Source organism: Galleria mellonella, unplaced genomic scaffold, assembly GCF_026898425.1.
Source record: "Galleria mellonella isolate WM207_F2 unplaced genomic scaffold, CSIRO_AGI_GalMel_v1 utg718, whole genome shotgun sequence".
NCBI classification, from domain to species: Eukaryota; Metazoa; Arthropoda; class Insecta; order Lepidoptera; family Pyralidae; genus Galleria; species Galleria mellonella.
This window is the reverse complement of record NW_026442143.1, coordinates 1,213,350-1,240,283: the sequence shown is the minus strand read 5'-3', so window position 1 is coordinate 1,240,283 and position 26,934 is coordinate 1,213,350. Positions and strand designations below refer to the sequence as shown.

Below are 26,934 nucleotides of genomic sequence, written 5' to 3'. Positions count from 1 at the left end.
CTTTTGTATTAAACAATTAGTAAATGCATTTAGGCAGAACAGTTTTGCAAGTAGGTATAACCAGCGGCCATACATATATATAATTAATCACTTCATAAACATAATGTATAGATTTCATGAGCTTCACAAATTCACACATACAGTTTGAAGAATACAGATAAAAGATCACCTATCAATTACTCACTAGCGTCTCGAGAGAATCTCTATCCATAATCAATCATTCTGTCATTCTATAGTTTCTAAGGCACAATAATATACGTAACCTATTTAATACAATTACAAATGTAACACATTAAGTTTACTTGACTGTCAGATCGTTTATTTGATGAGTATATTTTGCTCTGCAAAAAAAGCCTTTCAATTGTGACGAAACACGCACACATTGTTTTTTGGGTACATTAATTTGATATTGAAAATATGATATTTGAATTTAGAACGTCGAATCTTAATTAATAATCGACGTTATTTCTTGAATACATTAATTTAAAAATATGATATTTAAATTTGGAACGTTTAATTTCGTGAATCGATGATGTTTTTCAAATATGTAAGTTTGAAATTTTTTGAATTTAAAATGTCTAATCGTGTCAAAATGCAGATTCTTGCTTCACTATGAACATATAAGTAAAATCTATAGATTACAAAAAAAATCTAAGAATTTGAGATCCTCTTCCTGTAGGAAGTCGCTTCATAACTTGGGATGAATATCAAAATTGAGCACCATCTATTACCAACGATTTCGTACGGTATTTGAATAAGAAGGTAGCTGCTACAGTACTACAGTAATAGTTACATCTATTAGGATATTTATTTATGAAAGTTCAATATATAGCGTCTAATTAATACAACACTCGCTGTATTGTATGAATTCAATTAGACCTTTGTATGTGTTAACTTGTATCTATACTTGTACAAGTATATTCAATTCTGTTACACATCTAGTATTTAATATTCATAATGCATTATATTTACTTAAATAATAAATTTTGTACCATAATGTGCATCAGCTAACGTCCATCTATTATACTAGTCTAAGATATTTGGATATTTCCTACTTAATCATAATTAAACAGATGAATCAATTTGAATGAAATTTGGTACAAAGATAATAATCCGGAATTAACATATAAGTTTTTATCTAAATAGTAATAATACGATTTTACACCAGACACCCTATGGCAGAGAAGTAACATTTATATTTCACTCCTCCAATTTCAATTCTTCGAGATATCCTTAGAGTATAAATCCCCATCATAATTATTAATACGGAAATAAACCCTATCGATTGCAAAAATTCTGAAATTCAATATAGAATCTGCGAAGTAATCGTAACATAGCCACAAAAATATCTCATTGAGAACTTCCTTTTGAAGTGCTTTAAAAACTGTAAACGAAAGGAAACGACTTCGCGCTAACGAAAGCAGTTGGCTATAATTAAGCATATCTTAATCTAGATTAAAGTCGGGGATTTACGAAGATTCAATTTATACAGTGACGGAAGGGAATAGTAAAAAGCTGTGGCCAACTTAACTAAGTTAATTCAAGCTGCGTTCGAACTACGAATACATAATCATAAGGTGCAGGTGTCAAGTGCCCGCATGCACCTTGCACGAGTGACTATTATCAACGCCTTTGTTTTAAAACGCCCGGTAATGACACGATGTTCACAATAAAATACATTTAATTTTGTTGTGTCGTAATATATGTAAATGATTACGAGATTTACATGATACTAATTTTGACCTATGACTTCGTCCGTGTGACCTTGATACATTTATTGCCCAAAAAAAAGTAAATCCTATGCTACATTCCTGAAAATGTTTGTGAACTAAATTTTAAAACAGTCAGTTAAGACGTCAAAAGTAAACAAACAGTTTTGCTCAGATTAAGATTGGATGAAAAGCTAAGGTCCCAACTGATAGAAAATATGACCGTCAATTACATCAGCATGGATATCACAATGTAATTATATACTGTGACGTTACCTAAAGATTTAAGCTGTTATGCTTTTATAATAGCCATAAGCATTAGGAATGGAGAACTCTATATATTGTTTTTACAATATCCATATCTTTTTCCGCCATCAATGCCCAGAGGAACCCAATATATAGATATCGAAGCAGTACTGATATTACCCATGCCCAATATACATAGATAGCGTAACGTAACGCTTGATGCATATGTAAGGGCGAAATGATCGACCTTTTCGCATACACATGCCAGCTCCATTCCATGAAGGTCGTCGAAGAATGTCCGCAATATTTCTAAAATACCTGTTCTTCCTGTGAAATTGTGCTTTACACTTATTTCTATATAAAACTTATAAAATATAAGGAATCTCATAACAGGAATCGCATTTAAAATTTTTGTCTATATTCTATTTTTAATACAATTTTAAAACATTTCCATATTTAAATGTCAAAATTGTTCTAGGATCAAGCTTAGTGATTGACGTAATAGTGTTCGATACATTTATCGATATTTAAGTTCGAGTCAAATCGTTTGACTTGAGTTGATCTCTCAACTTAGACTAATAGCTTACCTAAATTTCATAATAGTAATAAAGAAAAATGCATATAATGAAGAATCCTATTGATAAGCATTTTGTAGTTATTACATTTGCGCGAGCGATGATATCCAATGTATATCGATATCGAGTTGTGGATTTATGTCAATGCTATCTAATTCCTAAATTGAAGGATTGTGTCGAGTCGACACCTGTCATTATGACAGATGAACGAAGACATCCGGCCCCTGTATAAAACGCTCAAAATTATCCATCTCTATTTAAATAGATATGAACACGGCCTAATGAAACCGAAATACAGATAAGCAAGAATAGCTGTTTGCCCTGTGGTCCCGATATAAAATAGGCCACCCCTTCCTATCCCGTGGGTGTCGTTAGAAGTGACTTAGAGAGCTTAATAGTCAAGAGATGGGCAGCAGCGTCTCTCCTAAAACATCTCCAACGTCAAATTACGGTTACCAACCCGCCTGCCAAGCGTACTACTGGCAAACCCCTCCAATAGATGGAGGCCTATGTGCAACAGTGGACAATTAACAGCTGATGTGGTATAGTATGGTATAGCATAGCTATTCGGCAATAGAAACACGAGTAAAACAGAGTTTCTCTTGCATTCGACGATGACGACAGCATGGTCTTCTTCTAATATAGTCGATCGCGACTATTAGTCCAGTCGATCGTGGCAAGGCAAAAATATAATATTTTGTTCTTCTAGCGGAAGATGCTCAAACATAATGCTCACACTAATATAAATAAGTAGTTACTAAAAATAATTTTCAGTTTTATGTTTTCCCTCTTAATTGTACTGAACTATGTCATTTGAGATCTCTAGTATGTAATTGGTAGATCGCACAGGGTTTCGCCGGTAAACAGTAGATCTTGGGTCTAGTCAAGTCGGCCATCTCTTCTCTAGTGTATATATGTGTATATGTTATTTTTACTTACATATAACATAAAAACTAACCCCAATCACTCGATCCAAGATCATGGAGATACCGAAATCGGTGAATATTCCATGAAATACAATTATATATTCAATAAACGTAACACACTAAGTGTGTGATATACTCAATGTTGTAAGGTTAATTCCGAGTTCATTTAAAACTCGGCGTCAGTAGTGGAATTTCAAGTAACTCACCCGAATAAGACGTGACATGTTTAATGCAAGATCGAAGGGTATATGGCGTCCGTCGGTCAACATACGCATATATCTTTCAGATAAAGTGTAGCCAATTAAATAAAAAACTGGTCATGTACGAATCGGTCTCAAACGTCGAGGGTTCAGCAGTTAACCCTCTTGGATTTTTATATTACATGTCACACATTTGATAATTCTACTTCTTTAGTGCTGAAAGAAATATATTTATACTCTATTAAATGGGTTCTGCATGATGGCACTCAACTTACTGCCAAGGTATCAACATACTAATTTAAAAGCATACTTAACAAAAAAAACCAAGTCAAGTGAGAGTCGGATTCGCGCAACGAGGTTCCGTACAAAATCATTAAGTTTTTTATGAAATAACTACAAATTTATATTTTGATTGCGTCGACTTAGAAGCTTGAATTTTTCACTGCTTCAAGAGATTGCAAACTTGAATATATGATATTAATTTCCACTTGATACCTCCATGCGTTCCTAGGAAAAAGGGTCTTGACGGACGTACAAACGAGCAGATGGACGGACAACGAAGTGATCATATAAGGGTTCCGTTTTTTATTTTAGAGGTACAGAACTCTAAAAAAGACAGAGTTGTTTGTCAACATGTGAGTAAATCCAATGGGTTGAAAAAAATATATTTTGAATCAGTAACGGAAACGAATTTACGTTTTAACCTTTGGGTATTGAACCCTAAAAATCGTTATCTTATTCTCAAAATAATCATCCCACAATCAGTAGTCAGGTTCTCTCGTTAATCTCGAGCATATGAAAAACATTTAATAATTCCTATTTCACTATTTCTTATTGTCCTTTCAACTTCGATAAATTAACTACAATTAATTAATCAATGATAAAATTTTACAAGGGAGAAACTACTTAGAGTTTTATTAAAGACTTGCTGTTTACCGTGGCTTTGCTTACTTACTTTATATACATCAGTATATAAAGTATTCTATGTATTAAGTTAGGACGGTTAGTTATCTATCAGTATATTAAATTTCAATTAAATCTGTTTAGCCGTTTATGCATGATTAACTAACATATTATATATTTAGACATCCAAACATCTTTACAAACTTCCACATTTATAATATTGGTATGATTCCGCTAAAATAGATAGATAGATAGATATTCTTTATTGATTGAGCTCAGAGGAATTGCTCAATATGATACCCACAGCCACTTTCTACCATCGTACGGCTCGCCATCGACAGGGACTTCATGTCCTACAGCCTCAATGGTCGCGTACTGGGCGGTTTCAGAGATGTTCCTCCCACAAACACTCAGGTTGTGGAATGAGCTCCCTGCCGAGGTTTTCCCAAGAGACTATAGCATGGGGTTCTTCAAAATGGGGGTAAAGAGGTTTCTTCTGGGTCGGCAACGCGCGCGTAATACCTCTGGTATTGCAGGTGTTCATAGGCTACGGTCACCACTTACCATCAGGTGGGCCGTATGCTTGTTTGTCACCTCAGTGGTATAAAAAAAAATTATAGCAATAAACTTATAAACACAAAAAATTACAAGAAATGATCACACTGAGAAAACAATGGACGGCCTTATCAGTAAAAGCGATCTTTTCCAGGCAACCTTTATATCTTATATATAATAATAAATCTATATCGGCTGTACAGGTATTAGAATGGATATCATACTTTCCATCACACTAAAACATGTAAAATACGAGATAAGCTAACTTTTTTTTATACAACTTAAAATGGCAAACATGTTGACGGCCTACCTGATGGAAAGTGGTGACCGTAGCCTATGAACACCTGCAATACCAGAGCTATTACGTGCGCGTTGCCAACCCAGAAGAAACCTCTTTACCCCCATTTTGAAGAACCTCATGCTATAGTCTCTTGGGAAAACCTCGCCTATAGACATGAGCAGTACTATGGAAATAACAGAGTATACTGTTTCGCCCATGATACCCCCACGCGTTGCCATTCCTGAGGACTCAGGTGTTATTCCTCTGTACCCAGTAAATTCACGCCATATCCCACCCTTCAAACCGAAACACAGCCATGCAAACACAACTACTTCACGGTTGAAACACGAATAGGACAGAGGTACACAAGCAACAATTTAGAAGGTCATTAAACAAAATGCTCATACTAATTCTAAGTATGGCTATAAATTCCAAAATTTCAATATTCAATAACAAGAAAGGGAATTTTGGGTAGCCCCTGCTTCATGGATACGAGTATATAGGTTTATGGCGTATATGATTATAGCCGGAGGGTAACTAAAATTAAATTGCCCATTGATTTCTGAACTATCGCATTCTCGGTATCTTCTAAAAAAGGACCAATTATATATTAGTCTCACTTCCTGCAGTTAATCAAGTTTGAATAATTTTAAAATGGCGGCCGCATCGATATGTAGAAAACAATAGACCAAACAATGTGTATCGGGTCACGCCTGTTAACTCATAATTTTATAAAGTATTGACATCTAAGAAAAAAATAAAGAAGTATCAAAGTGATATTTTTTAATTTTATACGCATGTATGCTCATGTTAAAAGAAATATGGTGAACAATAGTTGTTTACATATTAACATTCTACGGAGGAAAAAGCAATTGAGGAAGCCTATGTTTTTTTATTTATTTTTTTTATTTGAAATGAAAACATGGAATCAATATAGTAGTAACTTACTATAGAGTACTATAGTATACTATAGAGTCTATAGTCAGTTAAAATTTGACAGAGTAAGCGCGTAACATACACATAAAAAAAATAGTTGCGAATTAGGAACTTCCTCCTTCTGGAAGAAGGAAGGTACTAATATAAATGTGAATGTGAGTTTGTTTATTACATCTTGGCGCCTTAACGACTTAATCCAACACTCAGAATATGTACATATACTATATGGAATGGAGAAGGACATAGGGAACTTTTTATCCAGGTCAGTGAATACATCATGATCATGCGCGTCGAAGTCGTGGGTAACAGCTAGTAGACTAATAAATTTTAACGAACTTGACGGGCTTTATAAAACAAACAAGAAGGAAATCCGCTTAAATTTCCAACGCGCATAATCTATCCGTGAATTTTTTCAATGCTCTTTTCATGGTTTCTTAAGAAACCTCCATGCAAAATTCCATATTTCTGTATTCAATTACGAAACAGGAATAAAAATAAAAATGCGTTTATAGTAAGTAAAATGAGATTTACTTAAGTTGTTCTGATATTATAAATTTATATTATAGATACAAGATGTTTCAAATTTAATAATTAAGATTTTCCACAAAACAACCAACAACTACAACCAGAGGGATAAAAGGACAAAAGACGTTTGCACCTCTGTTCCATTCGTATTTCTACCGTGAAGCAGTTGTGTTTGCATGGCTGTGTTTCGGTTTGAAGGGTGGGAATGTGGCAGTGAATTTACAGGGTTGTTTACCATTCTAAATTGCATAAAAAAATTCATTTTCAATTGTGGCAAAAACAGTTATTTTCATTTAAAAACTAAATTACTGAAGCAATTTTGATATTTTTTTTACAGTACCAATCTGTAAGTATATTCTTTCAGATAAAGTCTAAATCAGTTTACAACTGTAGGAGTTATAATGATAAAAGAAATTACAACCGAAATGAGAATCTGGTTCTGTTGTTAACAAAATGTTGTTTGTTTGTAATGGATAAACTCAAAAACTACTTAACAATTTAAATTCTTTCACCTAGACTTTAGCAGCGGTTAACATAGGCTATATATTATTTTTACAAATCTATCTATCGATGCGTATTTAAGGCGGAGCACTATTTTATAATATTTGAATTTAGAACACGAAATTGTGTATAAAATAAATTTTGATTCACAACAAACTCAAAGTCAATTCATAATTGGCAAAGAATATCTCCTACCTGATATAAAAAATGCCATTAAATTAATATCCCGATTTTCTAACACAGTTAAGCGTTTATTTCTAGGCAAGGCATGTTAAAGACAAGTGTAATCAGTTTACACTCCGACCCTAAAAAATATAACTCCAACAATTTGTGTTGTGGCAAAGGGACCTTCTAAATTTAATTAGTTTATGTTTTCTGACTTCACACTACACATAAATATACAAATCTGGCAGTGTGTGTACTCCTGCGGGAGTAAATTGTTACATTGTATGTGTGTCTGTTGTAATATATTGGGTGATTCACTGTACGTGATTGTAATACGTGGGTACAAATACAAATAGGTATTCCGTGGTGCGTGTGACAGGCTTCTGCGTACTTACGAGTAATAAAGTGGCTGCTAAAATTATTTTAATGTCCTTTTCAAAGCAACAGAACAATAAAAGATGCTATATAGAGATATAAAAAGAAGAAACAACATATAAACCATTTAAGGGAATCGTTAAGGAAGTTATTCAAGTATTCACTGAGATACAGGTTCGGCCTACATCGGTAACTTGTAGGTCTAAGTAAATGTAATTAATTATTCAATAAAAACAGTTATTATTATTAAAGGGAAAAGTGATTCCTAGACAAGTCGTGCAGTCTAAATTGTATTTTTTTTAGTTTGCTAAATTAGCCAAGACAATTTAACAGTTTACAAATTAAATGTATATCAACGCCAGAATGGTAATAAATGACTAATGCCTCTGAATATCGAATTAGAAACTACAGTCATAAGTATATTCATTTTTTTTTTAATTTGTCACACACTTACTGTTTTTTTTTTTTTTTGTGGTGCAAAATATTCATATGGGGAATAAAATCTTAAATTATTTCTAAACATTCGTTTGAGTGACAAAGAAAATGCAACAATTATCCGCAATGTCGGAAGCGAAAGTAATTAAAATAACTGTGACTGATTTATGATGAAATTATTACAAATTAGATTAAAGCCATAAATAAACTAAAATTGACCCCACGCTGTGACTAATTTCTTTATTTTTTAAGTTATAATATTAGTTATCATTCTACTCGTATTACCACTTGTATAATAGTTGGTAATCGTGAGTCATGCTTTAATTAATTATATACAGTACAACAGTTCATATTATACAATTAGAAGTCGAATTCACGAGTTCATTCGCGTAACTGGGACGTATTGATTGACCGGGATAATTAGTAACATACGTCCTTCTCCATCTCAAATACTATGTTTATGCCAGAGCTAAACTTTGTCCACTTTATTAGTTCTGCCTTTACAACGTCAAAAAGTAAGCAATCGTATAAATGTGACCACTTATAACCAGGACGGAGGGGCTCAAAAATCATAAAATTCGCGTGATGTAATTTATAGCCGTAGCAAGTTTGCCAGATACGTTTAGTGAAATTAAGAATAAGATTCGAATTAGAATTGGAATTTTTTGATATATCTTTCTCCCACTTCTTTCTTATCTTCATTCTTTCCTTTTTTAATTTTCCTTATTTTTTTGTCGTTTTTAACCCATTTTCTTTGATAAAAATTGTTAATTCTTATTAGTTCCATGAAAGGGTGCTAATAATTTCCATTTGATCCAGTATACGTATAGTATAGGAGACACCTTTGTCCAATTTCTCTCTTAATTCTAATGACATAATTAAGTATACGTGATGTGCATACGAATTGCTCTGTTTCTGTCGTCCGATCCATACAAAAACAAAAAAAAACAAGATTTTTTGTTGACCGTGAGGTCAAATTGTTCGGTATGCCCGATTGTTTCGGCGCGGACACGCATATTATTTTGCTCCGTAAGAAAATAGTGACTGTTCGCGACATTATTTGTATATATCGTAATTTATAGTTGTTAAGTCCTAGTTAATCGTTTTGTATTCTGTTATTTTATATAGATTTACATAGATTTAAGATAGTGTAAGTTAAATAAAGTATTCCTTTGCGTGTTGTCATTATTACCTACAAATAGAAATAGAAATTGTAACAATAAATAGAATTAAGAAATTGTAAATTGTAATAAATAAATAAACGCTATAGGGTACCGATCTGAAGAGACACGCGTCTCGTTCATTCTCGCCCCGTCCCGCTCACACAGATTCGCTAACGCGAGTTGGAAACGTTATCGTGCGAGCGGGCGGGTATAAAGATAGGCCGCCTCCCGTCGAGCGGCATTCGCTTCCGGGCAGCGACGCACTACACTCGAGAAGAAATAGGACAAGAAGAAAAAATACTCTCTTCAGACGGTACCGGAGGCTTCAGAATAGTAATCGCCGTGTTTCACTCCAGCCTGAACCAACGCCCCTACAGTCCACGCTCACCGTACGGCAGTCCACACCGCACAGTGACTTTAATCGTGGCATTAAGACAAACACGCAAATAAACGTTATCGATTGCAAAAAGAAAGACCACAAATGTTTTAGAATTGGCGAATGTAAATGAAGTACGAATAAACTTATTTATGTAAATTAAATGTTATTCAGTTTTTCCCCCGAGTGTACCAGTTCTAACTAAGCGGGGATTCCGCACAGGAGTGGTTAACCATTTGTTACATTACACTGCGAGGCAGTCGGCGTTTGTACGGCTTTTAAATGAGCCCCTGATAATATTTGGCCTGGCTTTAAAACAGGTAAATATGTCAAAATATCTGCAAATAGACCAAAAGCAGATTATACACTGTACTGACATAACATATTCATGTTCATTAATGTATAACTAATTTCAGTGAATGTATTTGTGTACAATCGATAGTAAGTTGTATTTATATTAGAATGTATATGTAATATATATTCTATTATGTATATTTAATAGGTAATGAAAATTTATAATCATTGGCTACATTTATGTATACTAATATACCATCAGACGGGCCGTATGGCAAACAATGACAGCAAAGTAGTATAAAAAATATTCTAAATTTTTAACAAATTTTAATGGTTATTTTTTACATCGAAGTGTTGTACTAGTTTTGATCTCACACGTCAAAATTGAAAAAGGATGAAATATATATATATATATATATATATATATATATATATATATATATATATATATATATATATATATATATATTACAATATACGTTTTGTTGTTACATAACAACTATCCTGTATTAATTTCCTTTTCTGTGTAAACAAAACTGAAATGGTCATCTATTCTACCCTATTGTCATATTGACGCATAACTATAAAGTTATACGTCGCCAAAGGAACAACAACAACATTGTTTTTTATAATATTAGTTGAATATGAGATATATCTTATCTATTTAGACACAGCCATTAAACGTCCGGATATAGAATCGTCCTTTGTTGTTACCAATCGAAGCCAAACAATCGCCTATTCAGTTATTTACTTCAAAGGATGTTGTACTTGATCCGAACAACTTAGAGATCGATTTATATAACAATAAGACATAAGTTATGAGTGTAATAAGATAAATTTATTGTTTACCTACTTATAATATCCTGCTCAAGTTATTTACCGACTTAGAACCAGAGACGTTTCTCAATTTGACTGTATTTGACGTGTGTTATATGTTATGCAATATTTGGGAACCGTCTCAAGAGTGTTGGTTTCATGTTAATTTTGGTACGAATGAATTGTTTTTTTATGGGACAAAATATTGTTTTCTACGTTGTGTGTTTTCTTTGTACTTTTTAGCTCCATAGGCAAATCATTTCGATAACACTATATCATTGCTTTATCAAATAACGAATATATTTGTAAAATTTTAACGCAATCGTAAGATTTGATTACTCAAGGACAGTGGAAGCTTAGAGACTACTACCACTTAGTTGAAAAGCTATCTCGGAAGTTTTTGGCTTGTGATATACTAATAAGTATTACAAAAAAATTCCACGCAAACTTAAGTTTGTTTTTCACATTTTCATATTAAATTATTTATTGAACTGAATACACCTTGTCAGTGTAAAAGGCGGCATCACGCAAAAATTACTGCACGAAATTGGATGCGGTTTTCACGGTTGTTACTAAAGGTGTAACTTTAAAAATCGTGTATGTTTCATATTGACCATTACATAGTAGTGGTAGACACCATCTAGAATTAGACTTTTTTAAGGTAAATGTACTTTCATAATCATCATATCAACCTTTAACTGTCCACTACTGTGGTCGCCTTTGCTAGCATTGTTATTAACTTATTGTTGTCACTGTATGTTTTAGTGCAATAAAGAATATATATATACTGAACATAAGCCTCCCCCTTGGGGAGTTTTGCCAATAGTTGACACGCTTGGCAGGCGTGACAACCGCAGTTAGGTTTTAGAGATGTTTTAAGAGGAATGCTGCTGCCCATCTCTCGCTCCCCCTTAGTCGATTTTAACGACACATACAGGAAAGGAAGGGGTGGTCTATTCTATGCTGGGACCACACGGTAATTCATTTTTTTTTCATTTACTATTCTACTTCTGAAATACGTGTACGAAGTAGCAGACATAAAACTAGTTAGTAATATTATGTAAAAGTGAGATTATTTATTACCTCTTGGTGCTTTAAGGAACTTAAGAGGAAGAGGAAGACCGAGGAATAACTACATGGAACAGATAAAGGAAACACTAGGTGTCATGTCGTATAGGGAGATCAAGGATATGGCCTGGGATAAAACTGGCTGAAAGAAGATGCATGAATTAGTTGCACCGACAAGAGGAAACTCTTAAATGAAAAGAAGAAGAAAGGTACTTTAGGGCTCAACTAATCATAAGATTTAACATAGTTACACGTAGTTTTTGATATTGTAAAGGACAAAGGTTAAAATCGTTAACATATATAGTAATATCATAACATACTATCTAGATATATTACTAAAATAAGCACGAAACTTAGGGTACCTTCATTAATTTTGGGCAAATGTTTGCTATATTTGAAGGAACGTAATTGGTTATTTCTCGAACAAAAGCCTGTATTATCTTCTGGAAATTGCTCGCGGTACTATAATTCAAAAAGTTATTAAAGATTAATATTATAATTGAGGTTGTGAATGACTATACTTAGTAAAATGTTTGTAGTTTCCTAACTATTCTCTGCATTTATTAACGTAGAAAGTGACGTAAGAGTAATTAAAGTTTATTTATTGTATATGTTTATGTATATTGTATATTTCCACTCTCCATCAAGTAGGATGTCAGATTGTATTTTTTTTTTGATAGGTGAAAATAGAATAGTAACCCCGCCTGCGCTAACGGGATTCGCTGGCGGAGCACCAGCGAAGGGTGATAGATGAGAATGAAATAAGGCCAGTTAGCCCATCATGATGAATTCATCAGGAATTAACCGTGATAGTTTCCAGGGGGAACCGCGAGGAGGTCGACCTGGTTGGGTATATTGCTAGCAATGGGATTCTCAGTCTCTATTACTAACAATCACTTTCCCCCCCCCCCCTGTCAGCTTGTATTTTATGTCGCATAAAAACTACTTCTATCGTGGCAAACACAGGATTAAAGCAAATCTATAATAAAAATAATCATCGTAATCGGGTTAGAATGTCGCCAGTTAATAACATCACGTAATATTTATACAAAAAATACTGATAGAGAAACATCGCTTTTTTAAGTTGGTTAAAAATAAATTGCATATAAGCCTCGTAAGCTAAAAATTACAAGTTTCTTAATTCAGACGAGTATTTTTCATTTTTTTTATAATAGTCGAATAATGATTCGCTATAAATCCAGTGCGGTACAAATTTCACTTTTGTTCATGATTGCTTTCATTCAGCTTATCAAAGGGCGACTGGAAGAGATCCCTTTAAGGAGATAAGTCCGCCATTGTATAGATTTATTTCATGTCAACATTTTTACTTTCCTAAACAGTGAGGATTTAACGAACAAGCAATCTATTCACAGTCCATTTATTTAGACAAGGATATTTTTTTCACAAAAAAGCGCCCTTAGTAATTTTATATATTTATATACATATATATGATATTTATACATATATACAGTGTGAAGGGAATATGTCACGAGAAAGCTTATCCTATAATGTTACATCTATTTTTAACACACAAATACCGATGAAGGACAAGAAGTTTCATAGATCAGATAAAAAATTTAAAACGCAGAATCGCATGTTATCTTATAAGTAGACTTGGCTACGCGAAATGCAGTTTTTTGCTCCGTAAAGAAAAACAACAAAAGAATAAATAAATAAAAGTGTATCACGTTTCTAAATAATAATTTAAAAACGTGATGTAAATGTTTTTACGTTCTGGCGACCGCAGACCTACTATCTAATATCTAGAATAAATTTTCTCAAGTGCTGCACATCTGTATGCAAATTGTATTTGCAGTTTGGGATTGTATAGATACCTACCGACTACTGTATGCATGAAATATGTACTTCTGAGTATTTCGTATATTATTAAAATACTAGTTGTTCCTATAACTATGTCTGCTAGGTAGTATTTTAGATATTATGACTATACTCTTTATTACCTAACACTGGACCGACAATATCCATCTGTCTTGAAATATAAGTAAAATAGTTTATTTATAATGAATATAAATTAGTGTTTAATATTCTTATTCGTAACCATCAAAAGATTAAATTTCTTTTTATTACTATACAACATTCTGATTTATTAGCTATTTAAAAAAGTCGGTCTCTTTCAAATAAAATATAATTTCTATTCCTATTTTTTTTTTATATTTAGTATTAAAATCAAATCACTAACTTAATATCTTTACATATTAAATTAATTTATACATATATTTTTATGCAACTTAGAATGGCAAACAAGCTGACAGCCCACCTGATGGAAACTGGTAACCGTCGGCTATAGACATGAACTCTACTACGGCCATAACAGAAAATACTGTATTGCCCATAATACCTTTCATGCGTTATCATTCCTGAGAACTAAAGTGTTATGCCTCTGTACCTTGTAATTTCATTACCATATCCCACCCTTCAAACTGAAACACAGCAATGCAAACGATAAAATATTTGACAATGTAAAAACCCCTAAACCATTTAAAACAATTAATAAAAATAAATTTTTCAAGGCACTTTCTTCCACGCACAACCATTCTTTGGAATCAACTTCCAGCAGCAGTATTTCCGAACCGATACGACAACATAACCTTCAAGAAAAGAGTATATTCCTTTTTAAAAGGCCGGCAGCACACCTGCAATGCCGCTGGTGTTGTGGGTGATCATGGGCGGCGGTAGTCACTTACCATCAGGTGAGCCGCATGCTCGTTTGCCCCCTGTGTTGTAAAAAAAAAAAAAAAACAGCTCTGAACGTCTTTAGTTATCACGGTTAATAGCTGAAAAAAAATATAAGTGGCCATTATATTTACGACTACACAAAATGTACGCAATTATCTTTTCTAAAACAGAGCACGGAAGAGACAACGATGGTGTCAACCGTCATGGTTCGTTTCTTGGGCCGTTGACATGCCATCGAAAACCGCAGAGCATTGTCTTTTATAAGAAACATAGCTTAGGTCTTATATTAGACGGCTTTAGAACGAATTTTCCTCGAGTAATTTACCACTCCAAAGAAAACCTTAATAACACTAACAGCCTATTTAGTATTTCGGCTAATTTTCTTTTCGTGGTCAATAATTACCAAACCATAGAAAATAAGTGATTTTATGCTATGTTTATGTTTTGCTTGAAAAGGAACTACCTACTTTCTTCCCACAAACAGAAAATACGTCATCATAAACAGGCGAGTTTTTTTTATACAACTTAGAATGGCAAACAAGCTGACGGCCCACCTGATGGAAAGTGGTAACCGTCACCTATAGACATGAGCAGTACCATGGACATAACAGAGTATACTGTTTCGCCCATGATACCCCTCATGCGTTACCATTCCTGAGGACTCAGGTGTTACTCCTCTGTATCCTGTAAATTCACGCCATATCCCACCCTTGAAACCGAAACACAGCCATGCAAACACAACTGCTTCACCGTTATTAACTTCTTACAATAATAGTCATTGCTGTATAAAGAGCGAAATGCCAATATAATGAGGTTATATATTTTGTATCGTTTTAAATATTACTTAATAGCTTTTACCACGAGTTTGTCCGCATGACCGAGATATTATTCGGGGAAAAAAGTAACCTATATCTTTCCCCTTCCCATACAGTACGTGTATACCAAATTTCATAGTGATTGTTTAAGCTGCTAAGACGCTATAAGATGATAGAAAAACAAAATCACTTTCATATTTATAGTTTTAGTAGAAATATTTGTTAAAATCTACATTACAATGATAGATTACTGGTAGTTCGCCAGCACACTAGCACAGTTATCATCCCATTTTCATTTTATAAAAAAATTAATATATACTGTTTAAAATATTTTAGTCAAAACATCATGCAATATATACAATTATATTAAATAATTAACTATAATTAACTCATAAATTAATCAAAGGTGACCAATAGCTCAAAAAATCTTAACATCATCGTAATGAGAAAATTCTGCTTGTAATATGAGTCAGTCAGCTCTCGTATTCCTTGGAATGAGAATCAGTCGAATGAATTCATCGATGATAATGATTGATGATCAATTCCAAATATGTAAACGAAATTGAATTATTTCTAGCAAGCGTTACAAAATACAAATACTACGTCAGTCGAAATTTGGGTAAAATATTTTGTGTGAGATATTAAAAGCATAAAACATAGTTTTAAAAATACGCTTCATAAAATTTAATGCAATATACAATACGCTACCATTTTGCAATACTATTATACATTTTTATAATTTAGTCTCCAGACAGTAATAATATATCAACGATGCAGTATCCGAGCACCGCTGCGAAATTGCTTTTATATTTTACCGTTAAATTAGATATTCCATTATTTTACATGATTTAATTAAAATAAGTTACACGGAGGGTATCTAATTAGCAACCTTGTAATAAAAGCTTGGATTCGAAGGGCATAACTCGAAAATGGCCAATAAGGGAGATGTCAATACCAAAGTGTACATTATTTATATTAGATATATTTATACATTCCTCCTTTTAATGGGAAATTCATGTCGTTCAGCAGTGAGACGTTAAAGGTATGTAATAGTTATGTAATACATAATCATGAAGAGATTTAATAATGTTTGTTTGTATGTATGTTTAATTATATGATGAATGTCATAGTATTTATCTGGAAATAAAAGCTAAAAACTATAATAAAGCTTAAAACTATAATTTTAAAAATATCGAACACAAAATCGATAAAAATAAAAAAGTAAATACAAAGCATGCCAGTACTAAAACTAACTTTATTGGAAAAGAGAAAATACAATATTGCTTGTTTTTCACTACCTGTTATTACTTAATGGTAGAGAATAACAAAGGACATTAAACTTGCCATTTGAACAAATTTTATTGTGCTTAATTTTTTAGAACTTTAGAATTAATTTTAAAGAACAAACAAATTTTTAGAACTCACCAAAATCTGAGCCCGCCCGGAATCGTCGTCGATCCATCCAATCACCAAATCCGCACCTTTCATGTTACTCTCCCAGTTGAACCCTAAACCGACGTAACCGAGAGTTCTCGCTTCGACTCTGAACATGATATCAGTCTGGGAGCTCGTCCATTTTAACACAACGTCACCATTCTGATCTAAAGTTTCAGAGTGTGTCCAATTCAAACCAGAATCATAGAGATTCGGATAAAACACTTCCCTACGATGCCTCACATACTGATCAACTATTCGACTAGTTTTCTCGTTTTTCAACTCTGGTTGTAATAGACGAATTGCTTGACTATATTCTGTTGGATTCAATGGCAGCTCGTTGGGCTGGTTATACGGTTTTGATTTCGGTAACTTTGCATCGCACAAGAGGATAACGCTTAATGTTAAAATTGTTTGTATGTACATTTTTGCTTTCACTGTCCTTGACTCATTACTTTTGGAGCATCTGAAACAAAGACAAATATCGATTAAAATGATATTAATATACATACATAAAGAGATACTCGTAAACATGTGAAATATTTTTAAAATAACACAAGATGACAATAATTTAACTATAGTTGGTAATAATTTGAAGCTAATTAAAATAAGTAGAATTAGGGCAATTTTTTCGTCTGGCATGCGTTGAAAACAAAATTACATAATGGACGAGTCTGATGAGCTGAAACAACGAACGCGCTATTTCAATATATCTATAACGTATTTAACTTGTACCTTACCTACAATAGAATACCTGAATAGGAAAGTAAAATTTGCTCAATTAGAAAAAAAATCAATTAGAAAATTAAACCTGTAACAAATATATACTCAATTAATGTCATCAAAAGCAGCATTCATAAAAATATACAAAGATCATATTATATAATAGTAGTTAGTAAAAGAATTCTCATTAGCATACTGGTCAATATATGATTGGCACCATCGGAAAATGAGTCAAAATGCTCATATGAATTGGTCATCCATTAAATTGTGTTTATTGCGTTCTATTAAAGCATATAAAATATGTTATTTTAAAATATTTTATCGAATAAAAAAGCAAACGAACAAAAAATGGTAACGAGGTGATAATTTTAGCATAGGATGCCACCTACGTAATTTTATAACGCCATAGTAACTAAAATAATCCGAAGACAATCGTGTCTTTTCTCTCGTAAAGAATGATTTTAATTATCTTAAACCGCGGAGCAACTTCGAAAAATAGACGTGAGAATTTCGTTCGCAGCAAAAACTCCAGAGTTCGCCATCTGTTACAGACGCTTTGTAGGGTTAGCACGTGTGTAAAATTTAACTTTGTATTTCGTTTTACTGAAAGATATAATTCAATTTAATATTAGGTGGTTGAAATAAAATTAAACTATTCTAATAAAATAGAATTTCTTGAAGCGACACATTCATTTTTATAAACAAAGTAACAAAATAATATTCATATATTTATACGAATATTTAACCTTATTTTAGCATTATAAGGAAAATTGCTATTAGTGTTTATAAATAGTATTTCGTATTATGTTTAACATCTACATAATGTACAACGGCTCTTCAAAATTGAAATTTTAGTGGCATCCCTGTTTACAGATCAAGTAAAATTTAAGGGCATATGTGTGAATAAATCATTCGCATACTCTTTGCTTACAAGCCGTCGCATTAAGACGGCGACAGCTTTTGCATAATCACTGCGTTCAAGGGAAAGAATAATAAGATTATCCTATCTAAATGTACTTTAAAATAATATAGAAACTAAATATTTTATAAAAAAAAAAATAAGGGTTTTTAGGACCAACAAATTTATAGGATAGATAATATTAAACAAGTATAAAGTGCATACATAGGCGACGATAACAACTTTTTATGAAGTAAAGAATTTATAACTATTAGCCCACAGTATACCACAGATACCCATCAGCGATGCTTCCAGATATATATTGAGTTGTGGCCTATACTGACCCTTAATATTAGGTTGTATCACATTTAGTTGTTTATAATGGCTATAGTTAAGTAGATATTATCAACTTGTTTACCATTTTAGTTTTTTTTTCAATGTTAAGTCAATAAAGTCATATTTTATTCAATTTGATAAATTGTTGTATGACATTCTAAGTATGATGACCGAGCTTAAACATTTCGACTTTTATAACAGAACTTTGGTTCTCTATCCTGTTGGATTTTTAGGAATTTATTATTGTTAAATTACCTAGTAAACTTAAGCAATCGTGACTGTGGCGCGTGTTACGGATGGTCGACTGGATGCTCGCAGTCAGCTTTCCTACCAAGATCAACCGCCATATTAGAAATAGAACGGAAAGGCAAACAGCAACAAAAACCAACTGCGGTCGCACCGGCAAAACGAGATAACAAATCATTATCCAATTATTGGGAGGAAGTCGAAACCGCTTCCATAGTCGTTATAAACAAATGGAGCAATATTTTTTTGGTGTGATTTAACCTAACCAGAATTCACGCCTTTAATTGGGCGTCTTAAGTTTTGCCAAACTCAATCTGTTTGACTTCCTGTAGATGTTTCTACATATTAATGTCCCACTTCTGGGCACAGGCCTCTCCTTATCAACGGAAGATATAGTCTAATATTGCCACACCGCAATGAGAGTTGAGTGTATTCACACATCTTCTAATAAAAAATATTAAAACAAAAGTATTATTCGTATTAATACCAGATGCTAAATTTTATAATCGTACAACCTGCCACAAGCCATGTCGGCCATCTGGATGAGTGGCAGTCCTCCACCGTAAGTTTATGTAAACACTTTCTTAGCAGTAGTATTTCCTAATAGATATGATATAAAAACCTTAAAGACTTTTAACCTTTTCTAAAAGGCCGGTAAAACACCTACAATTTTTCTGATGTTGAATGGGCTCTGATAATCAAAATAAACTATTTCAATTGTAATGAGAAAAATTAAATAAAATTAGTACTTATTAGTGGAATATGAGTAAACAATACGTAAGAAATACTAAAGAATTGCTTTTATTTATTTTATAAAGTCATTTCAAACGTTAATAAAATCAAGTAATGTGACATTGCAGTAACAATTTTTTTATACGACAAGGGCAAACGAGCATGCAGCTCTTACGAGTATGATAGATCAAATAGATAAAAGCTATTTCGTTTATTACATATAAACGAAAATTACCTTGACGAATATCGCAAATGTTTTTGCGTACCATTTTTGCCGTACGATCGATCACTTGCACATCCACTAAATTTCGAATATGAAGTTTTATAGAAAAAGAAGATCGTTAAATACAACGTTGCAGGTGATATTTTCATAACTTTTTGATACGGTAGAAGTTTTGCTGTTAATACGAGTATTTTATTACCTTCACACACTTTAATAATTTTAATTTACCATCTGTGTTACCATTTACGAGTGTTTGTTTAATTTCTTAAATATATTTAAATTCTAGATACTCCGTGTTCTATAACATCATCCTTTATATTCTTCTTTCATACTGTCTCCCAATAAAATTGACGAACTATTATTTCCTGCAAATTATTGCTTTTCAAGATACGGTGCGCTAGATTTTCGCTATATTTTTACATTTTATTTTTCGAGGTATGGCGTCGTCTATGTCCATTTATGTCTGCATCTGAAGAATACTCCTCAAACACAGAAAACTATTTTATTCTCATTAACAATATGAATATAGAATGCGATGCGAATTACAATCCAAAGGCTAATTTCAATTCATAGATCAAACAAAGCTATTTTAACAGTTACAACGTTATATTCTTTATTGTTTTTTTTTTTCTAGGGAAAATAATCCGAGGTCTTATTAATGAATACTAATTTTAAGAAATGGATTTCGTTAATTAACGTACTGTATATTTAGTGTTAATCAAAATATATATTAAATGCCATACACTGCATTTTTTTAGATCCGTTACTTTCTAGATACAATGGTGACATCAGAAACATTGAATCACGACAAGTAGCTACTTGCCGCGCATACTAATATTGAAATGTCCAGTGAATCTAACCCGGAACTAAGCAACTAAAAGCTCCATAAAGAACAAATATGGCCGTATCGTTCTCTAAAGCATTATCTCTCTTTTTTACTTATATGATGAGGGTACTTCAAAAAGAATTAATTAAATATTTTTGTTCGATACCTTGTTGCCAATATCCAAACGCAATATCGGCAACTGGGTGTTGATCGAAACGACAAACTTCTCGATTTGTTTTTGTTTAACAAATATGAAACATTTTCAGTTTCCATAGCCCGAGTTTTACTGTACATAGTCGCTATTTTGATTATGTTCTTAAACCAATACTACAATAAATTAATAAACAAAGCAAATTCAATAAATATGACAATACAATAATTATACAAGTTCTATATATTATATTATTAAAAGATCATATTATAATCCTTACTAATATTATGCAACATTGAGTTTGTTTGTTAGCACCTTAACGGCTTGAACAATCGTTGTGAAATTTTACATAATCGTAGTGGTAATCGTATAGGATAGTGGCTATTTTTGATCCTGTTCGTATGGTCTCGAGATAGAATGGTCTACCCCTTTTTTCTCGTGGGTGTCGTGAAGGGCTACTAAGGGAACTTAATGGTGGAGAGATTATATAAAAATATATAAAAATTATCAAACTTATATAAAAATACATATAACAAAAAATATCGACGATACGCCATATTCTCACGGTGTCGTTAAACGAAACTAAATTTTAATTTGAGCTGCAGATTTATTTAATAGTTCGACCTATTGTAAATTTGTAACGGTTTACGGTAAGAAAAAGTAGTGATATTTGAGAATGTTGGTATAAGTACATAAGTATAGATATTGAATAATCTTTTGGTTATTAATTCGATAATATTTGTCAAATTTTCGCGGTTATAGCACTGATTCGAATTAGATGAAACACGAAAAAAAAAACTGTGCAAGGACGATATAACGTCAAAAAAATATTGACGGAAATTAAATTGAGGTAAGAAATTAACAATAAACTACCAGATGTGGTTATTACACAAAAGAATAATATATAATATGGAAATTGATCATTCTGTAATAGGTATATTATGTACAATAATTACATTCGAAAAACAATAATCATTTTAGCAATAGGTAATGTATTTGTATAGGTGTAATGGTAAAATATCTAACATTTTAGAATAATTATTTGAAAATTGGGTCTCTAATAAATACAATTACATGTATTTTAGAAATGAAATACAAATAACAAAACAAATTAATCAATCAATTATATAGCGTTTAGACGATACTTTATTTTTAAGTTATTGCTTCTTATATTTTTGATTTGATCAAAAATATAAGAAAAATATAATATTGCTTCTTATATTTTTGATCAAATAACTTTAAGACCCCTTATAAATAACTTTAAGAAAATGTTTAATGAAGTCATAAAATGTATGCATATATTCTATATATTCTAGTTAAGTATGAGTTTTCTGGTTATCTTTCAACACAGTTGACTAATAGTTGATTCATATTTCCAGCAAAAAATGATAAGTCATTGCATTGAATGGATACTCGCCGACCAATTAGTCAGTATCGACATGAATTTGAGAAACGACAAAAACGTTAGCCATAAATTAAATTAGGTGTATTTAACTCAGTTACCTACTACTTTGATACAGACCGCAACTAATCGAATTATTACAAAAACGCAAAAGAATTTCTTTATATAGATAGCGATGCAAAACATATTTTGAAACCAAATAATCTGTACATTCAGAAGAATCAACAAGCTGAAATGACGATACCCAGTAACGAAAAGGCAAAGCACCGATAACCAATGATAAGAAAGGTACTCTCAAGTAGCAACAGCATACAGGCAATATAGAGTATTGTATGTTGCAAGGTCTTAAAGCAAGCTTGTGGACCAAGGATACTCTACATGATGATAATCTATGGAGTAGGCCTACAATTAGTTGTAGACAGTAAATAGCTAAAATTGTGATCAAACATTTATAAGAATTATATTTATGTAAATCAAGATTGTATACTTATTAAAAATTTAAAACGTATCAATAATAATAATAATAACGTATGCCCAGAGTAAGTTCCATATTCAAAAGTTGAACTAATAGCGGGTCGTACAAGTTACAATTTGTAAGCGTGATCGGACTTTTGTCGTTATGTCACGCAGTGATTATAGGTATAATTGTGGCTTAATTCGAAAATCACGGGCTCACGCAATCCTGACTGATGGCTACGAGAGCAATGCACCTTGCACCTGTCCATTCCCAAATAAAATTTCCAAATCGTTTCGAATTGCAAATCCTTTTTTAAATCCATGAAATTGAATTTACCTGAATTAACTAAAGATTATACTTTCAAAAGTCCAAAAACAATTCTACTATTACGAGTAACTGCGATAAATAAAAATGAAGTATATTAGACTTTATATTCTATTATAGATGAAACAGGAACATTGCAAACCGATCTCGGACATCTCAAATAGACTATTAAAGTAGTAGACGTTTGCCGACACGAATGCATTAAGCCATATCCATACAAAAACATTCGCACTAGCACGCTCAAGAAGACTGTTACGAAAGGTGCTTCGGACCGTGAACATTCCACCGGCCACGCAGCAATGGGCATGAGCCAACTGGAACAGACAAAAACGTCAACACAATACCTTCATCTGAGTAGGCTTTCCACGGATAACTGGATATTGTAAATCTTCATCATTTTACTCATTTATGGCCATCTCACATCATTATGAGAAAAAAGATATACCTTCAAAATCCGTAATTCGTTCTCAATTTATGAATAGAATAGAATAGAAATCATTTATTCAAATAAACTTACATTGAAGCACTTTTGAAAAGTCATTACATTTTTTTTTAATTTACCGCTCGTTCGGAAAGCTGTCTCATCACAAGAAGAACGAGCAAGAAACTTGCGTGATGCTCTTTTAAATAATTTTATTATTATTTTACATTTTTAAGTTTAATTGTGTGAATACAAACCACCAATTAGCACTAATTCAATTAAATACTCAAAAAGAAAAAAAAAATTGAATACATAACCAACTGGTTAAACAATTAATAAGAGGAAATCAGTCATAGTGATTAGAGCAGACCAGTCCCTACAAGCAGCACCCGTTCACGAGTATGACGGATGAGCCAGCCATCACTGCGCTCGACCATATTTTAGGGAGCCCAATGACCCGGCCCACCACGCCGCCACAAGTCTGGACATTTTAGTGAGCATGACTACTCAAAACACTAGACCACGTCAAAGCTACTCACAATTGCCATCTGATAGTTATAGTATTCACATTTTACATAAGAATGCATGCGGCAATTAATACAAAAAACCGCTACGCTTTCATATTTCTAAAATTAATCAATTAAATCAAGAAAGCAATGAGAAAATAAAATTATAACGTTGTATGCTAATAAACTAATTATTTACTTGATATGTTGTCATCTATGAATTCGTCTATCCTGTAATAGGCTTTCTTACATAAAAATTGTTTAATATAAGATTTGAATTGCCTCTCTGTCAGATTTAATGCAGATTCCGGCAGTTTATTATAAAATCTTATGCAATTACCATAGAATGAATTACTGATTTTGTGCAGACGGCATTTAGGTAAAATAAGCTTATTTATATTGCGTAAGTTTCTACTTGTACAGTCTTTGAGTTTTTTAAAACTCGCTAAGTTCTTCCGTGTATACATAATATTTTCATAAATGTATTGTGAAGTAACTGTGAGGATATTTGAGTCTTTAAAGCACTGACGTAATGACTCTCTTGAACCCATACCATAAATAGAACGTATGGCTCTCTTTTGTAAAACAAATATAGTATTTATATCGGCTGCTTTACCCCACAGCAGTATGCCATAAGACATTATGCTATGGAAATAACTAAAATATACAAGTTTAGCCGTCGCCACGTCTGTTAATTGCCTAATTCTTCTAATTGCATATGCAGCAGAACTGAGTCTACTGGCCAATTTTGAAATATGGGGCCCCCATTGTAATTTCGAGTCCACTGTTATACCTAAAAAAACTGTATCATTAACAAAATTTACTATTTCGTCATTAAGCAATAACTGTGTATTTATTAGTCTTACATTAGGAAGTGTAAATTTTATACACTTTGTTTTGCTGGAATTTAATAATAGGTTATTACATGTAAACCAATTTAATATTGCAGACATAGCACAATTTACATCGTCTAATTGATTACTTTGACGTCCAATTTTAAACACTAACGAAGTATCATCCGCAAACAGCACTATATCTGCAATTTTCTCTACCATAAAGGGAAGGTCATTTATGTAGATTAAAAAGAGAAAGGGGCCTAAGATTGACCCTTGTGGAACGCCCATCTTAATATTAGCTCCCTTAGATTTTACACCGTCAATATCTACAGTTTGAACCCTATCCTCTAAATAAGTTCTCATTAATTTTAGATCATTATCTCTTATACCATAATGTTCGAGCTTGTACAAAAGCGTTTTATGATCCACACAATCAAATGCCTTTGATAGGTCACAAAAAACTCCGAGTGCATCCTGTGACCTCTCCCAAGATTCGAAAATATGTGTCATTAGCGCAACACCTGCGTCAGTGGTAGACTTGCCGGCGGTGAAACCATATTGCTGACTGTGAAGCAGTCCGTTAACCCTGAAGTGATGTAACATTTGATTTAACATTATCTTTTCAAACACCTTACTTAGAACTGGCAAAATAGATATAGGTCTATAGTTCCCTGGCTCAAATTTATCTCCTGATTTAAATAGTGGGATTAATTTGCTAAATTTCATTAAATGTGGAAAAACGCCATTATCAATACATTTATTAAAAATAGTGGCTAGATATGGAGCAACAATATCTATGAAAGAACTAACTACTTTTACAGACATGCCCCAAAGGTCTTCCGTATTTTTTAAATTTAGCTGTTTGAATATTTTTATGATATGAAAGGGGCTAACATGTGAAAATTTAAATCTTAAAGAACAACAACCGATATTAGTCTCTAGTAATTTTTTTGCTCGAGATTGAGATGAGTCCAGAGAAGATGTAATATCAATCGGAATATTAGCAAAAAAATCTTCAAAAATATTAACTACATCTTTTGTTGTTGTTATTAATTTATTATCATAATTTAATGTAAATTGATTACAGGCTATTTTAGATCTTCCAGTTTCTTTATTTATAATGCTCCAGATGGTTTTAATTTTGTCAGAAGACTGCTTAATTTGTTTATTAAAATAATTAGACTTAGCCATAATACAAACTTTTTTAAAAATTTTAGAATAATTTTTTACATAAGTGGTGAATTTGTCATCAAATCGATATTTTTTTTGATCGTATAAATCAAACAAAATATTTCTACTTTTAAGTATTCCTACTGTTGCCCATTCCGTGAATTTAGATTTAACATGAACTTCTTTTTTCTTGAAAAATTGTTCATATTCTCCGGATAAAATATTAATTAGCTTGGTGTAAAGATAATCTCAATTCTCAATTTATCGCAATTATAACTTAAAAATAATGTGATGATTTAGAACATCAAACAAAATAACCAATGATACCGAGTTATAAGAATCGCCGTAGTCATACGCGAAAGGAAGATTGTATTTTATAGCTGAATCTAAACCAAAAATGAATCTATATCTTTGTTTTCTATACAATAGATAGATGCTAATGAGAGTGACATTATAAAAAAAGTTTCCTATTGATTAAACTTTATGCGTGTTGCAGCTGCGCTTGCAGCTTCTAATTCCTCTTCACGGCAGAACCGTTAATGACCGTCGCTGAGGTTCCGTAGCAAAATGGCCACAATGATTCCATAATTAACCACTATTCGGAGCACGCCACTCTACCACGACGGCCTTGTTTCCGATTCGACTCGGTTTGATATCGTAAATCGCTTATCACATCACAGAAAATGGTA

The 26,934-nt window shown here is 32.5% G+C and overlaps 1 protein-coding gene and 1 long non-coding RNA gene across 3 annotated transcripts in view; one reads left to right on the top strand and one right to left on the bottom strand.

Moving 5' to 3' along the window:
* Positions 1 to 26,934, bottom strand: part of LOC113516264 (MOXD1 homolog 1-like) — a 68,563-nt gene that overhangs the window by 21,665 nt on the left and 19,964 nt on the right. The window contains exon 2 of the mRNA XM_026900655.3: positions 16,986 to 17,460. Coding sequence (XP_026756456.2) covers positions 16,986 to 17,420 — 435 coding nt within the window. The 5' untranslated portion in view covers positions 17,421 to 17,460. The remainder of the gene's footprint in view (positions 1 to 16,985; positions 17,461 to 26,934) is intronic.
* Positions 636 to 13,510, top strand: LOC128202037 (uncharacterized). 2 transcript variants are annotated; one of them, XR_008253571.1, is made up of 3 exons: positions 636 to 762; positions 12,080 to 12,257; positions 12,729 to 13,510. It is a non-coding gene; the product is annotated as an uncharacterized LOC128202037 (long non-coding RNA). The 2 variants fall into 2 exon arrangements; XR_008253570.1 differs by lacking the exon at positions 636 to 762 and adding an exon at positions 10,116 to 10,190.